General features: G+C 38.9%; 1 protein-coding gene across 18 annotated transcripts in view; it reads right to left on the bottom strand.

Moving 5' to 3' along the window:
* Positions 1-1,882: 1,882 nt before the first annotated feature.
* SGCG (sarcoglycan gamma) overlaps positions 1,883-17,243 on the bottom strand; it is a 118,894-nt gene continuing 103,533 nt past the window's right edge. For all 18 annotated transcript variants that reach the window (XM_042866451.1, XM_042866444.1, XM_042866449.1 and 15 more), the window contains 2 exons: positions 6,197-6,320; positions 1,883-5,551 (listed from right to left, as the gene is read on the bottom strand). In XM_042866451.1, the coding sequence (XP_042722385.1) occupies positions 5,378-5,551; positions 6,197-6,320 (298 nt within the window). In that variant the 3' untranslated portion in view covers positions 1,883-5,377. The remainder of the gene's footprint in view (positions 5,552-6,196; positions 6,321-17,243) is intronic.

Here is a 17,243-nt window from a genome sequence, read left to right as displayed (position 1 = left end):
AGAATTAAATGTTAGCAGATATGTACATTACCCTAAGAGTAATGCTTCCTGCAGATTTTGATGGAAACCACAACAGATACAAAGAACACAAAAACACCGTTTCATAGAGCAAATTCTCAAATACAAAACACTATTTTTCAACATAATCACCACCACGAGCTATGCTTTTTTGCTAGTGATGAACAAGAGCCTGCATGCTGCACTTGTGTAAACCTGTACCAGTGGCAGTGACCTGCTGTCACCACTGCTGAAATGGCACACACACAACCTCACTGTGCTCGCATCCACTACTTGGTCTCCATAAATGTTCACCAAGCATCAATGAATGTCAGTGGGTGACGTTTCTAGGTGGAGGAACGTCAATGACACACCTTCGCTTCATCAGAACTTCCATGTCAGATGCCATTCTGACAGACCGTCCCTTGCTGCCATCTGTCACACAGCAACAAATGTAATGGAATATTGGTGGGAAGGTTCAACCTGCACTGCCACACCACCAATATCCGCCTCTGATGTTGGGGGACAACATGATACAACGAGCCATTACTTTAATGACTTTAGTATTTAAAGGGTGCTATCAGAAGGAAGCACAGACCCTTTAGCAGGTTCTTTTGTGGTAGGACAAGGGGAAATGGTTTCCAACTAAAAGAGGGGAGGTTTAGACTGGACATAAGACAAATTTTTTTACACTAAGGGTGGTGAGGCACTGGCACAGGCTGCCCAGAGAGGTGGTGGATGCCCCATCCCAGGAGATACCCTGATATAGCGGTAGGTGTCTGTGTTCATTGCAGGGGAGTTGTAATAGAAGATCTTCAATAGTCCCTTCTAACTCAAAACAATTTTCTGATTCTATGACTTTTGGAACAGCCTGTGTAGGTTTCACAAAAAATATATTCTACAAGTAATTCTGCAGGTTACACAAACTCACATGAGCCAAAAGCTATTTTCAGCCAAGTGTACATCCACATACACCTTGTGGGCTTTTGAAAGCAGCTATAGTAGTCCTGTACTACAGGATTACAGTTTTGAGGTATAGGAAGGGTACCTTGCTACAGGAAACCAACTGAACTGTCAATCAGTAGCTTAAATCCAAGGAACTTTGGTGGTAGATTCTTGACAGATATGTTGCTATATATCTTTGTGTGAAAGTTTCAGAAGTTTCTTCTCAACAGCATTAGCACCTGTTTGAAAAAGGATTTTACACTTGCATCAGTGACAAGAAAAATACTTTTTAATAAAGAAAACAGATTTTTGAATATTAGTATTCAAATCGTTATCAAAATAAAACTGCAGTGTTGCTTTGAAAAGTAGGATTTATTTAAAAAATACTAATATATTGTCTGCATTCAGTTGGTACTTGTGTTGCTTTAAGTGATATTTCAATGAAATAAATTGTAATTGTTACATTTAAAGTAAAAAAGGGCAGTACCAACTTTAAGATTTCGTATTACTGAATACTTTGAGGATGGCTGGATTGCTACTTTGGCACACTGTCAAAAGTAATAGTTTAAAAATAAACTTGATAGCCAAAGTGGATGTTTTCATTTCAGGAAGATATTTTTGTGACTGAGTTGTTATTTTTTACCAAACCTGTTTGCCTTTCTTTGCTTTGCTTTCAAGGTGTTTTAATTCAGTAGAACTGGCACAGTGTTTTGCTTACTTTTACCACTTACAGATGAAGACAAAGAAACTCTAGGTTAGGCTCAGTGAAGCCTCACTGTAAAGCATAGCCTAAATGCTGGGAAGTTGTGGCCAAGAATCACTACTCCTATTTTCAAATAGTACATTTCACATTCTTGGAGTCTTGAGAAGATAACCGTGTTTCAAAAATGCTAGCATCCATTTAAGGTGAGTTTCATCTAAACACAAAAGGAGAAGCAGATTTTTCAAAATGTATAAAGTTTATTCAAGAACTCAGTTTTCAGTTTAATGTCGCCATTTCCTTTTGCATAAAGCTTTATAAAAAGACAGACAAATGTAAATAATAAAGAACTGAAATGGAAACAAAGAGGGCTGGGTCTGGACAATTATCGGTAAGTATTCACTATCATTTGACCTTTTTAATTTTCCAACATGCAGTAATCTCAACCAGCTACAAGAACCTTCATAATTCTTTTTTTCCGGGGGGAGGAAGGAAGGGGGAGGTAAGTATGGAACAATACAGTTCACGATGCTGAGTGGTATTTTTTTTTCTCCATTTGTTCAACACTTGAAAATAAATCAGAGAACTGCCTAATCTTGATTTCCTGTGCTGTAATTTTCTGTTATTTACTGCAGTTTGATTCAGGTACATACAGTAATCTTGAAATATTTAAAATTGATAGTAAGTTGTCCATATGGAGATGTGACAAATGATGATTTAGTGATGTATGAATGACACTGACTTCACAATTCAGATGATACTGTCAACCGATTACATTGCCATAGTTAGCATAAGCTTAATTTCTTCACTAACTGGAATTAAAAGAAAAAAAACCAAAATGTTCTTCAGTGACAAAAAAATTGTTATCCGTGCTTAAAAAAAAAAACACAGTAGTTTTTCTGCTTACAATTTAAAAATTGCTGTTATGTTTTCAATGTCCATTTTGTAGCTCAACAAAAAGAAGAATGAAGTCTAAAATAATGGAGAGAAACAAACATGATTTGGATAATCGCCCAGCTCAGGACACAGCAGATCTTTGCGCTACTCAGAATTCACCTCTGGACTTGGGCAAGTCAGAAAGTCACAGAAAGGCATACACAGAAATACTTCGACGTTTAACTGAGGTGTCATAATGCTCATGAGTGCTATTTAGCCAGGGAATGGCATGCCATACACCACAGCTTTGTAAGTGTTAACTTAGAACAACTTCAATGGACAAAGTTGTAACAGAAATTGCTTCCAAACACCCAGCATTTTAGGCATTAGGTTACTGTTGTGAAACATGGAAAGGCTGGATCCAGTCCCTTCCTCTGCATTAAGTGGCAATTCATGTTTGAAAACGTGCTCACAAAGCAGAAGCTTAAAATGAGTAACTCAAATTGCTATGTTTTCATGGGCAGCAGAATATGTAGATTGTGAACAACACATTTAATTTCAGTCTCTGGCTAAAGTTTAGAGATTAAGACTGGTAGAGCAGTAGTTTGGTACCACACAGAAATGGATATATGGTCCTTACTTTAAGAATCATAGGTATGGAGAAAACTCGGATGTCTGAAACCAGATGGTGACTGAACTCTCTGAGGACTTTAGTCTCTGTTTCACTGTTGGGCTATTTACAGATATTACAGTCCTCCAATTTTTTTTTTCTAGCAGTGGATTGCTGTCCTTTACTTATACAGATTTTCCATTCCACGGATAAACAAAGGCTACTCTTAATTTGGTCTGAAAGAACTTGTATGTGGAGCTGTAACCACTTAAACTGACTTTAAAGAAATGCCAAAGACATGTTTCTGTTAAAGCCTGTTTCAGTTGAGGATTTAGTTGCATTATTCAGTAGTAGGGAAATATTTCCCTCTTTAGAGACAAGAGCCCTGGGCTCAATCCTGGAGACAGATCCCTGAGCCTGGGCAAAAGGAATTTCAGGCATGGAAGCTGTGTGTGGCTTCTTGCTTTGCCCTTAGGCATGATGTTAGCAGTCAGAGCACTCTCCACAGAATGTGGGAGACCTTAATTCAATTGCCTTCTTGGCCTAAATGGACCCAAAATTTCAGCTCTCATGTCTCCTATCTTTTCCCATTGAAGCTCTCCTAGTTTGCATGAATTGTTGAGGATTCCACCCTGCTAGTGAAAAGTAATTTTAGCATTATACATTACCATCATTGGACAAATGATAAAGGCAGCCCTTGAGGCAGGGACTACCCAAAGTTTTACTACAGAATGAGTGGATACTGTTAACTGGGGGCTTTTTTTTTTTACAGCTCAATCTTTTCTAGGTGTCTAGGATCCTAGATCAGCATTGATTTCTCCAACTCTCCAGAAGAGCTGAAGCACCAAGTGTAAAAAATGGCAAAATTTTGGTCATTCTTTTGTTCTGATTCTCTAGCCATAAAGATGAAGCTTCTTTTCTGTGAAGGATGGGTATTATGTGGTTTACTAATTATTATGGTTTAAAATATTTCTGTAAATAGACTCCAAGGCACTATGTGATAGCAGCTCCTTCTTGGGAGAATATTAAGTGTATACAAAACAGCATCAATGGCATTGAAATACCATGAGATTATTAAATACAAATTCTGCTATCTGGAGGTGTGCAAACAATTTATTAGTGTTCAGTGCAACACTGTACAGGGGAATGAGTCTGCAGTCTCGTTTATCTCCAAGGTCAATAAATGGTTTCTCGGCTCTGGTGAGCATTTACTTGATACCTAAAGTCCTAATATAAAAAAAAAAAAAAAAGAATGAAGAGTATTTTTACTCTCCCCATTTGTGGTGGAGTCCCACTCTGACAGCATCAGAGATATCAGTCAACAGCTGCAGATGGAAATGGAATAGTCCTCATAACTGAATCCCATGGGCTGCAAAAGGATTTTTTTCCCCCACCGCCCAAACGATTCCCTGCAGCAGACAACCTGGAGCCACATTAAGAATTATTTCTGTCAAGCTGGCAATTTGCCTTGTTGAATTAGCATGTGCTAAAATTAAAAAGGAGTTTTAAAATGAGTGTGATGGTACAGGCAGTACAACTATTGCTATTATAAAATATACTGACATACTTCAGTGAGAAACTTTGAAGACACGGGAAGGTAAATAACTCCTGGAACTTTTGCACTGGTTAGTGAATCTTAGTGATAAGCAAATCAGCATGTATGTTGCCAAATTAAAATAGAAAGCTATCAACAAATTGACACCCTTTACACAAGACTTATACAAATAGCACATCTTTCATATTCTGTGTTATTGCAAGAACAAAATTGCATAGACCTTTTGTTGGCACTGCCTGAATTCCCCCAAATAATGCTTTGTCTTATCAAATAGTTCAAGTAGTTCACTCAATTTAATGTAACCCACTAATGCAGTATTTACATGTAGTGAGAGAAAAAACCCACAGAGCTCAAAAATATTAGCAATTACATAAACATCCGACTGAATAATAGTTCAGCAAGAAAACACTCCTTTTATTATTCCTTACGCTGTCTGTCAGGCTGTTTTGAAAGTGTGACTGCCAGAATGTATCGTCAGGGTCAAGCTACTCCTCTGAAGTTGAAATGCCAATTGTGCTCTTCTTCCCCCATCACCCTGAAATCCAGAGTTGTAGACACAGGTTTGTTTCTTCAGTAGCAGGTTTTTTTTTTTTGTTTGTTTTTAAAATGCTGAAAATTCCACCTTCAGTCGATGATCTTTAGCATTAATATAAAACTGGGAATTGCGAGGGTGTGCGCTGCCTGTTGTGGTGCTTCATTGGCAGACCCGGCTGTACTCCTGGCATGTGGAGCCCAAGCCAGCCACCGACAAGTAAAGTTTTCCATCTGGGCAAACGCAGATTTCATACAGTCCCTGGGACACCCCGGGTCCTCCTCTTGTACCCTCGGGCAGCTTAGGCAGTCTCACTGTTTCTGCATCGAGCAAAAGCTGCATGGGAGCAAGCAGGACAAATGAGTTTGTTAAAGATAAGGATGGGACTAAAGCGTGCCATAAAAAGAAACTGATTTGCTGAGCCAGTTCCATGGTATCATAGAACCATTTGAGTTGGAAGGGACCCTTAAAGGCCATCTAGTCCAATACCCTGCTATGAACAGGGACACCTACAGCTATGTCAGGTGCTCAGAGCCCCATCCAGCCTGATCTTGACTGTCTCCAGGGATGTGGCATCCACCACCTCTCTGGGCAACCTGTGCCAGTGCCTCACCACCCTTATTGTAAACAACTTTGAGGAATATACCTGAATACCTTCTGCAGAGCCTTGTACCTTGTTCAGTGGGACTGGGGCTCTGCTCTGGCCGAGAACCTCTTGGATTGCTACATCCAGGCACTATGGAGCAGCTGAGTGCAAGCAGGATCTTATTAAAAGAAATTTCTCTAATTTAATACAATATTATGCCAATTGATAGTATTATTTAATCTCAACCATAAGTAAATATCTCCTCATTGGCAACATTAATTTTAATATCCTCTCTCCCAACACCTCGGAAACTTAATTAGCAGAACTTGAGAAAAGATTTGAAGTTATCCATTATTGCTAACCACAGCTGTAGAAACAGAAGGGCTTGCACTCACCACACCATCACTGCTGTGCAGTTTGATGTCCATCTGGGAAAGAGCTTCAATATTCCCTGCTTGTGCTTTGATGTTAATGCCTCTTGGAGCATCCATGCTCAGAGACCGAGTTGGTGACTCCAGCCTGAAAGCAGAAGGAAATCCAAAGTAGTGCATTCTCATACATCCCTTTAGCTTGAGAAGTAAGTAAGCTTTGAGCAAGCACCTCACAGATCTCACTGAGAGTCACAATGAAGATGCAGCTGCTTTCTTCTTCAGGCAGACTTCAAAAAGTAGATGATTTAAAAATACTGAAGTGTTCCAAACGAAAAACATAGCTGAATTCATAACGCAGATGTAAGGCACTATTTCAGACCTCGCTTCAGATTGTTTCAGTATCATTAATTTATTGAAACTCAAACTCATTTTTACATTGAATTTGTTTTCTTTTGTGAATATAGAAAACAGTATAATTAGTGCAGCCTTTAATCAATGAGAGCTTTGACACTGCTTCCAGTCACTGATTTCACTCCTTATGTACGTGTTACTTAACTAGATGACACCTGAAACTTAAAAAACAACAGCTTAGCTTGAAAGAATTACACACTGTAGAAGTTGTACCCTTCGATGCCAGCAGATGGCAGGAAAGCACTGTGTGAGCTCAGCCCTCACCTTGGCAGGGCGGCTGTGAAGGAACAGCTACAGCTGATTGCCAAATAGCCAAGGCCTTGTTTCTTCAGAATTCTGATGTCATTTCCACCGTAGGTAGCAGGGATAGGAATAGTTATTGAAAATCATCACGAGGAAAGAAAAAGCCCAAGCTCAGCAATGAGCTGGTGATGTTGAGCGTTATGGGAATACTGTGGTGGCCCGAGTTTCCTTTACACCTCTATTATCCTTTCTGTTCATTCCTTGCACAAATACAGAATAAGAGGAGCTGGGATGTCACAATACCTCCGTTGTGATTTGTGTACAAGAGCATGAGCACAGGTCTGTTCTGCATCAGAACTGTTACACAGCTAGTTATGTCTATTAAGATTTGTCTTTGTGATTTAGCAAATTTTCCATGACTTCTTGCTCTAGATCCTTACATTTATATGTTTGGCAAAAGGGAACTTGGTGCATATTTTTCTGCACTGTACAATTGACTCTGTATTTTCAATATTTAAAATTCAATACATTTTCATAAATTAATGTCAAGGTAGTTGTGTACAAGAAATGTTTTCTCAGTTCCTGCGTAATGCAACTATTTCCTTAGCTTGTTTTAGGAAAAAGCTCTAAACACTGACATTTCTTATGTTTTTTTGTAAAGAATTTCACCTACATAAATAATCTATACATAGGCATGCATTTTTCTATTTAAGCTCTGTTACATATTAGAAGGAGGTGGATTGGGATAGATTTTTGAAGAGCTTATCAGATCAGGAAAAGCAATCAAGTGTCAGAGAAATAGATTGGCCTGCTATCAAACATAATGCTGGCAAGAAGCCTCCAGACTACAGAAGCAGTTATGGATTTATGACTTACACATCATTTAAATTACATAGCAGGCTTACATGTGGCATGTTAATCACAATCCCAAATGTCTGCTGCTTATATGGGACTTATTTCTAACTGTCTAATTAAGAAAGTCATTGGAGCTTCTTGGCAATGGAAGCTACAGTGCAACTCGAACAGCAAGGAGGAGGCTCAGGGGGATATTATCACTCTCTACAACTGCCTGAAAGGAGGTTGTGATGAGGTGGGGGTCAGTCTCTTCTCCCCAGTAACAGTGGTAGGAATGGCCTTAAGTTGCACGAGAGGACATTCAGGTTGAATGTTAGGAATGATTTCTTGTCAGAGTGGTGAGGCAGTGGCACAGGCTGCCTGGGGAGGTGGTGGAGTCACCGCCCCTGGAGATGTTCAAGGAAAAGGGAGATGTTACTCTGAGTGAGTGACTGAGCTGACTTTGAATATCCCTTCGCAATGAAGGGCACAAGACTTCATCAGCCCTTAGACCTCAACTTAAAGTCACTTAAAACGGTTAGTTGGTCACAGCCTTGAGGTTCAGTGGTGCACAGGATCAGACTTCTGCTGTGAGCTTCAGGGTCTGGGGAGTGCAGCAGTGTAGGAACCCACATTGTCTTGGAAAGAGATGCTTCAATATGCAAATATGTGAATAGAGCACTGGTAGTGTTTCAAATGGCCATTAATGGGGCAAAATGGACTTATTATTAGTAACCTTAAAACTGTTGGCAGTTGCTCTGCACTGTGTTCAGTTTGGGTCAGTCAGGAAGCAGATACATAACTGTATACAGATAATGGCTGATAATAAAATGTCAAGATTCTTCTCCTAGAAGATAAAAGGAAGAAGAGTGTAGAGAAGGTTGAGCAAGAGGCAGATGCACATCCCTCAACTTTCTTGGCAAAACAGAAATTCACCTTGTTTGAAAATGTGAGAAGATGCATAGAGACTTGCAGGGCAGATGGAAGTCCTGGAGTTTGTGGTCCATTGGTAGTGTTTGAATTCATGTGGCAAAATGATGAGGGAATGTATTTTTATCAATCACTTCATACTTTTTACTATTACCTTTTTATCACAGGCATATAAATCACATTTAACAGAATGGAGCGAGGATCTTTTTCATCTAGAGGAATTAATCTGTGTAATGCGCTGCTCTAAATGAGACATCTGTCACGTCTGTGTCTCTTTTGGGATGACAGAATCAGTATTTAGGAGTAGCTGCTGGGAGCCACAGTAGCTGTCACAGGTACATTAGCACCCGGTGCAATGCAGGAGGAATTGATTGGGACCATACAATATTTGATGCCAAGGACCTGACACACACTGTATGTGTTCTGGGGTGTGCCCTGGACTCGCTGTAGCCTGGCTCTGTAGTCTGAAATCCCAGAAGAATGGCTTTCAGGCTGATTTCTAAAAACCATCCTGTTCATTTGCTCCAATGAGTTCCATGATGAGGACCAAGATGTAAGGACTGTGGGCAGCTGGAAGATTTCCCTCAGAACTATCTTCCTAATTTGAGTTGAAATCCTCATGTAGATTTCGGTTTGAAGTGTGAAACAATGGGAAAAAAAGGGAGATCTTTTAATTATTAAGAAACTAACATCTCTAGGGTCAAAAAAGTAACCTACAGAGGATTCTGTGGGCTTAGTTGGCAATGGTTCTCTGCACGTGTCTGCGTTCAGCTTTGCTCTTTGATTAGTCTGAAGGCAGTCTAATTCATCAGCATTGCAGCCAGACTGTATCCAGAGCATACACTAATTACACAGGAAAAAGAAACTGTTAGTATTTTTTAATGGAATTTTAAACCTTTTTCTCTTTATGAGGAAGCAGGATTTCCATTGAAGTGAGCTGGGGGAAAATATTTTCTAAACTGTAGCTGGAAAAGTGGATAGCAAGCAGCACACACACACACTAATGCCTGATGCCAAGTTCCAGCCCATTTTCACTTATCCCCTAGCAATGTGATGTTTCAAGATCAGGCACGTGAAGAAGGCAATAAGAATGTAGGAAGAATATGTCTGCCCACAGCTATGGATCTTGGTGTCCTGCCCCGTGGCTTTTGGTTGTCTGCCAGCAGGTCCAAAGGCAAAGAAGGACAAGACAGCAGGATTGAGCTCTCAGTCTCAGTGTATGCCTCACTTCTGTCTTGTTTTGTTTTGTAGAATTATTTTTGTTGGAATCCCTCCTAAAATTTCATCTATGTGCAAACAGGAAAGATGACTTTCACAGCATCTTCCAAAAATTGCATATATAGTAAGGACATTCAACAAAAAACAGTTAGCTCTTACTGAATGTCAAAAAATACAAAATATTAATGACTCATTACATCTTCCCTGATCATTTTCCACACAGTAATGGAATCACAGTTGTTATTCTGTCAGGCCTTGGCACAAAATTCTGATTTGACATAACTACTGTAAATCTTTCAAATGTGGACTGACTTTTTTTTTTCCCCAAATACTCCTCACATCACATATACTGAATTTCTTCATTTAAAGGTGGAACGATTGCTTCCCACCTGAATGATGCTGTATTCCATATTGTTCCATTCACTTTGATGCTCAAAGTCTTAGTGTCACTGATTTAAACTAAATGAACTGTAATGAACAAAATTTGACTGAAAAACAGCATCCATTTTCTCCAGTCAAACCCATTACGTGGTCAGTGGTTATATTATATCATCCCAATTTTTGTAACTTAGTTCAAAGAACCCATTTTCCAAGAGTCATTGCTGCTGGGAGTTGTCTGCATTAGCACACACATTTGTTTCAATCAGACTAATGTCAGTATCTACAGGTCCCTCATACTGTTAGTCTGTCATTTACACCGCAGTAAAACGTAATGTGAAAGATCAGTATGAAAATATAATTACAATTATTTAAAATAAAAAAAAAGAATTTTTGCGTTGTGTTTTTTTTTTTTTTCTTCCAGCTTCTTCCAAGTCCACCTGGTTGTTTCATTTCACACTAATTCACAGGAAACATTAAGAATGCACAAAATGCAGCTTAATAGCAGGAAAACGTTTCCAACTCTAGAATGCCAAAGCTAATTCTCCTCCATAAGAACATTACTGTGCATGTCATAAAAAATGGAATCACCAGTACCTTGGGAAAATACAGAAAACATGACTGAAAAGCAGAAAAGGAATAGGATACAACTGAATTCCAAGCAAGATACTATGAAGGTGCCTGTTTAGAGTTGTGCATTACATACACAGGAAATGTGTTAGGGAAAAAATTGGCTGGAATGAATGAGCTGTACATAAATCAATTTTTTCTAGTAATTATGAAACTTTTTTTTTTTTAACTTCAAAATCATGGAAAAAATTGTTCTAATTTGTTTTTAAGAGTTTCTTTTTAAGAGTTTCTCTTTTCTCAAGTCTCTTCTGCTAACTGATTAAGTACATTAATGAAAACATCGTTTTGGGAGGTCCTACTATTTTATCTGCATCTACTTGGGAAAATCTCAGAACATACCAGGCTTTGCTGGCAGTTTGTAGCATCTCTAACCTGCAGAACATAAACACAAACGCACACTGTAATGCACTGAAACATCTCACATACTTTAGTTAGAGCAGGGCTACCCTGTAGTAATTACACAAGGATATAGTATGCTCTGCTCTGTCCAGAAGCTTTCTTCCTTAGGATGGCAACGTTATTATTACTCACACACACACAAACACACACACACATATTAAGAGTCCAAATGTGTGGAACACGAGCAGTTTTTGGATAATATTACTCAAGATAAGCTGTTAATAGTATAACACAGGACTTTTGCGTGGCACATGTAAAATTGCTGCAGGAGTATCACTTAAAATTTGTTCAAGTTGTTGAAAATAAAACCGTCAGGTATTTATCTAAAATCAACAAGGTATGAAAGTATGGTTACTAAGCTTAAAAATAGCCTGTTAAAGAAAAAGCAAAAACAAAAAACCCCCACAACTCTCTATGTTTTTTCACCAGGTTAGAAAGAAAAGGTACTTCTTTTAGGTAAATATGATGGTGTCATAACTTTCCCCAAAAGACAAAGTTCTATCATGGTCAGGGCATCCCAGCTAATTATTACATCAGAAAGGCTCATTACCTTGTTGCTAATATCAAACAAGAGTCAGTAATTGGCAGCATTTACTAGTCCTAATTACAAGGCTATGTAAAAATGATTAATAATTTCAATGAGTTCCAGGAATATAGGGGTTACAAGTGGAAAAAGCTTCACTCTGGGATTTGAATATAGCCCAGGGTGGCGTGTGGTCTTGTTACATCATTGTTTCTCATGATGAATTTTCACTTCTTCAGAAGTTAACCAGACACAGCAAGTTGGTTAAGTGCGTGGTACCTCTTGACAAATGCAGCTGCCTCTAGTAACAAGGACAGGCCTTCCCTTGTGCATCCTTCAAAATAAATAGAGAGAAATAGGCACTTTAGAGTTTAATTCATCAGATCTAGTTTAGGTGTCTCTCTTGGGATAAAATGTGTAATTCCCTAATAATACTTGTTGCTTTCCACAAGGAGGTGATGAGATCCGGTGTCTGAAGATGCACTCAAGATGTAAGAATGAGTTGAGATCAATTCAACCTGAACTATCTATCCAAGCAGTTGTAAACCACTGGAGTCATAATCCAGGAATATTAGCCCCTTTGAGAAAAGACTTTATGTGGGTTGTTCATATGTAAACCGATTGATACAAAACTATCAGAGAGCATCCAAAGGAGGACTAAAGAGATGGGGAAAGATCTGGAGAGGAAGGGGTGTGAGGAGAAGCTGAGGGCCCTTGTTTGATCAGCCCAGAGCAGAGCAGGCTGAGTGGAGGTGGCTGCAGCTGGAGTTGCAGCATGGTGGCTGCAGCTGGAGTTGAACTCTGTGGTCCTTGTGGGTCCCTTCCAACCTGGCGTATCCTGTGATGAGAACGCTTCCCACTTCAGTGAATGAACTGTGAATGAGTCTTTCTGCTTGCAGAGAGGGGAGAATTTTAAATCTGGATGAGCACCTGTGACGCATCTCTTTATACTGGGCAAACAGGTTCTTTATGTTTGGATTCTGTTGTGCGAATACAGCTTGAATATATAAATTGAATGGTAACCAGAAGCATGTACTGAACAAACTGCATCACACAAATGAGGTATACACTTAGGATCATCCAAAGTGTTGACCAGATGCAGGTTTTTTTTGTTGTTGTCGTTTTTAAATCTATTCCATACATACAGGAAGTGTGGTCACTTTGCAAATAAGTACCTATATTGATTTTTAGTTTATGTTGCTTTATGCTAAAAATTATCAAGGATGAAGGGCAGATCCCTGAGATGCTCCATTCCTTTTGGATGGCATTTTTAAATGTTGCGATTATTTGCTGTTCTTTAAGATGTCAGCTGGTATCTGGTCAGTTTCTCAGCATATTTTCCATTCCTTTAATCTAAGTGAAATTTTCCTTATGTTTTTATTTCTTGAAGTAGTCTCCATTCCAAATTTATAATCTAAATCTGAAAGGAAAGGTGACAGATGATTCCAGCAAAGTTCAATATGAGATTCTGGATTCAAGGGAATTGTGAAGCATAAGCACAGCAGGCACCAACACTGCTTACAGCTTAGAGAGGATTTTTGTGCACAATTAGAATTACAAAGCCAGATTTGAATAACAGATGTTTCCAGTTCCTAAGGTTTTGGTTAACAGAACTTATTTTATGTAAGCAATATGAAAGAAATATTCCAGGTTTTGGAAAACGTGCACTTACGGATTTTCTTTAAAAGGGAATAAAACACTGCCAAGTTTTAATAATACTTTTAAAGCCTATAAAAGCAAGATTTTTACGTTTAAATGTTTAAAACAATATTTTTAACCTACTCAAGAACATAGCAGGTGTGATTATTACAGTGTGGTTATTTCTTTATAAGTGCTCCATCCATCTTACATTCTGAGATGCGTTATTCCTATTTGTCCACTGTCACTCAATCCAGAGATATAGAAGGAATGAGAACTACAGATCAGAACTGAGATATGATTAAAATAGAAGCTTCTCTCAAGATGGACAGTTATGATAAAGAGTGGTAAGCAGGGCTAATTCAAAGCAGGTTTTCAGGATGACCTCAATTTTATGATGTGCTGACTCTCTAGGTAATTAAAGACGACCAAGACCTCAGTGAACATGATTGAATCTGGCACACCACAGAGGTTTCCAGCATGATCTTTCTCAAATAACTATAATGACTTTAACTTATTCAAAAATTTTACTTTGATATAATAAGACTATTTGTATCACTGTTGTAAAAATCTGGTTAGTATTTTCATAAAATTGTCTTCCAGGCTGAAATGTGCCATGCCTTTCACTTTATATACTTCAGCTAATGTATTCTTTGCTATCTAGAAGAATAGAAAGATTTCCACTCACTTGAATTCTTCACTATGTGCTGTTCATAATGTCCACGTGTTCTTCTCAAGTGAAGAGGTCTTTGCTGACAAACTGGTCATGCCCTTTCCCTCTTCTAATTCATTAGCACAGTGACAGAGCCACACTCTTCATCTTCCTCACCACAAAGCCCTTGGGATAGGGGAAAGAACCCGAGTAGTGACTGTGCACATGCACACTGTATCATGGAGATCCACTGTTGTGGAAATGCTCCCCTTTCTTCTTTTACATTTGCCACAGGCACTTACTTATGGTGGAAGACTCCTGCTTCATGCTTCCCCCAGCTCCCTTGTGTTGGCAGCTATGTAAGTGAAAAATAAGATAAGGCACTCCACCCAGTTCAGTTTTACATCTAAGACATCTAAGTGACAGCACGATCACAGACTTAGAAATTAAGCTCCAGGTGGGCATCTGCAAGGCGTCAATAACTGTGACAATTATAATGAAGTTTCTGAGGTAGCTTGTGCTCAGGTGGGGTATTCTGTAATCACTGACGGCAAGTTCCCTTTTAGCAATCTTACAGAATCATCTGACATCATCAGGTATGCAGTTCCACAGGCCAGGGGCAGAAATAGTTATACCTTTGGTCTTCGCACTACTGACATAAGCAGTCAGAACATGCAAATGGCCTTGTTTCCTACAAGCAGCAGAAGCCACTCCTATGGATTTAAACGTGTTAAGTGAAATCTCTGACAAGCTGAGGCCTCAGGAAGAACATCAACCACCTCACTGGCACAAGTGAAAGTCTGTTAAAACAGCAGGTAGAAACCTGGCATCTGTTCCTAGGTAAATCTTTTCTAGCAAAAGTTTACTAACACTGGTGTGTGGATCTCCTCTATTCCTTTTACTGAGGTATCACTGAAGAGTTTCAGAGGGGTTCCCAATGGTCATCCAAGGATTCTCCCACCCCAGGAGGGAAGCATCTTCTGTGAGAGCAGGAGAGAGTCCCTTTGCAGACTCAGCATTAACGGACTATGATCTGATGAGCAGAGGTAAGTCTATCTCCTATGGTCGGATGGTTCATTTGTCCTTCATCAATTTATTTTGTAAGATTTCAAAAAGCTCTTAATTCAATCAGTTGTGGGTGAAATGATGAGTGACCCAGTTTTATCTGTGTGTATTTCGAATGGAGGCTCAAACTGTTACTGCTAGCAACGGATGGCTCTCATGAAGTGCTGAATTTAAACAGAAGTGTGTTCAAAGTGAAGCAAGACCTCTCAGCAATCAAGACCAAACCCTCAGCCTGGAATCAGCAGATGACAGTACAGAAGAACAGGCCTGGGGGGCTTTCAGCAGAAAAGCAGCAAGGACGTTATTCTGCTGCCAGCTCTGATATGTTATGCTACTACAAGCTAATCAAATTATGGTCAGATCTAATAAAAAAACAGAATCAGAAGAACAGTGAGAGAAGCATGAATAACCTCATTAGGAAAGAGAGCGCACTGAATAGACCACTCCCACGAGCACCAAATTGAGAGCATTCTGCCTGCTGTAAAACTCACCAAAAGGAATTTGAGATAACAACTATGTTGAGGTGAATGGTTAATGGCTGTGTTCTCTGGGTTGATTACTGTATGTGTATTACTGCATGTGTATTGTTTGTAGTCCATGCATATGTATGCAGGTAGCTCCAAAAGCTATGCTTCCTATTTATTATGCTGACCCACAACGTCAGAAACAGATGCCAGTGGTACAGCAGTGGAGGCTGAACGTTCCCACCAATATTCTCTTACATTGTGTGGCCGTGTGACAGATGGCAGCAGAGGGGCGACCTAACAGAATGGCATCTGTCATGGAAGTGACTACAAGGCAAAGGTGTGTCAATGAACTCCTCCATATATACAAAATGTCACTCACTGAAATTCATCAGCGCTTGCTGAATGTTTACAGAGACCAAAAAGTGGATGTAAGCACAGTGAGATGGTGGATAGTGCATTTCAGCAGTGATGACAGTGGTGTGAAAGACAAATCATGTTTTAGAGAGCTATGGAGAGATTTGGGAGCATGGCATGCAGGAACTTGCTCACTGCTGGTGAAAATGCATAGCTAATAGTGGTGGCTATGTTGAAAAATAGTGTTTTTCAGCTGAGAATTTGCTCTATCAAGTGGTGTTATTGTGCTCTTTGTAGCTTTTGTAGCTTCCACGGAAATAAGAAAGAGGCATTACTTTTGGAGCAACTTACATACATGCTTACTGGAAATATGTGCTCACAAATAACACAGTAAAGATGGAGTAATTAAATACTGGGGAAAGGTCACACTGACAGATGAAAACTTCAGGGTATGTGAAAAAGGGTGAATGCTTTGAAGTACATTTCCTTGAGTTCCAAGTTTGAACAGTATGTTGATATTTCTCCTGAAGGGAACACAGCTCAACAGATCACTCTTTTACTTGAAGAAAAATCAGTATGTGGGCTCTTTTCCCAATTATTAACTTTTTAATAACACACTAGGGACATATGACTAACATATTCAAGTAGACATAAAGTACAAATCTAAGATGTTACAAATGAAAATAAGAAAAAATCAAACATGACCTAAACTGGCTTATAAAGAAAGGTCTCTGAAATACTGACAAAGTTTATGAGAAATGATATGAAGAACTACTGAAATTAAGAAAAAAAAAAAAAAAGCACTGTAATTTGTAAACTCAATCCCAAGATGTTTCAAGAGCACGGGTCCAAAAAATAGCTTGTAAACCATGATGCAGAAAAGATATTTCACCTGGAAAATTATTTTCACTGCGAGATTCACATTTTCAAGAAAAGTCAATGTTTAAAAGATCAGATACAAAGTACTACCCAGGTCTATGCTAATGAAGTATTTTATAATATCTGAGTCAGAAATGTTTCTGAAAAGGCAATAAATATGATGTCCTGTACAATCCCATCTTTTAAACTAGTCTTTTCATAGATTTGAGTTCATCAACTGAATGAAAAAATAATCTTTTATGCTACCAAAAGAAGTGTTTGACAGTGTTTTCAGTTAATGTGAATACAACATAATATGTGAATGTAAAAGGGTAACTAGTAAAATAATGCCAGGGCTCATAAAATTATATTGGAATAGAAACATCTCACTAGACAAGGAGCAGAAATGCTTTACAAAGACTGACTCATAATTGTAGATTCACTTTCCCATTATGTAATTCACTCTCTTCT

The sequence above is a fragment of the Lagopus leucura genome, unplaced genomic scaffold (genome assembly GCF_019238085.1).
Source record: "Lagopus leucura isolate 7727_CA_CO unplaced genomic scaffold, USGS_WTPT01 Super-Scaffold_100001, whole genome shotgun sequence".
Lineage (NCBI taxonomy): Eukaryota > Metazoa > Chordata > Aves > Galliformes > Phasianidae > Lagopus > Lagopus leucura.
This window is presented reverse-complemented; position numbering and strand designations above follow the sequence as displayed.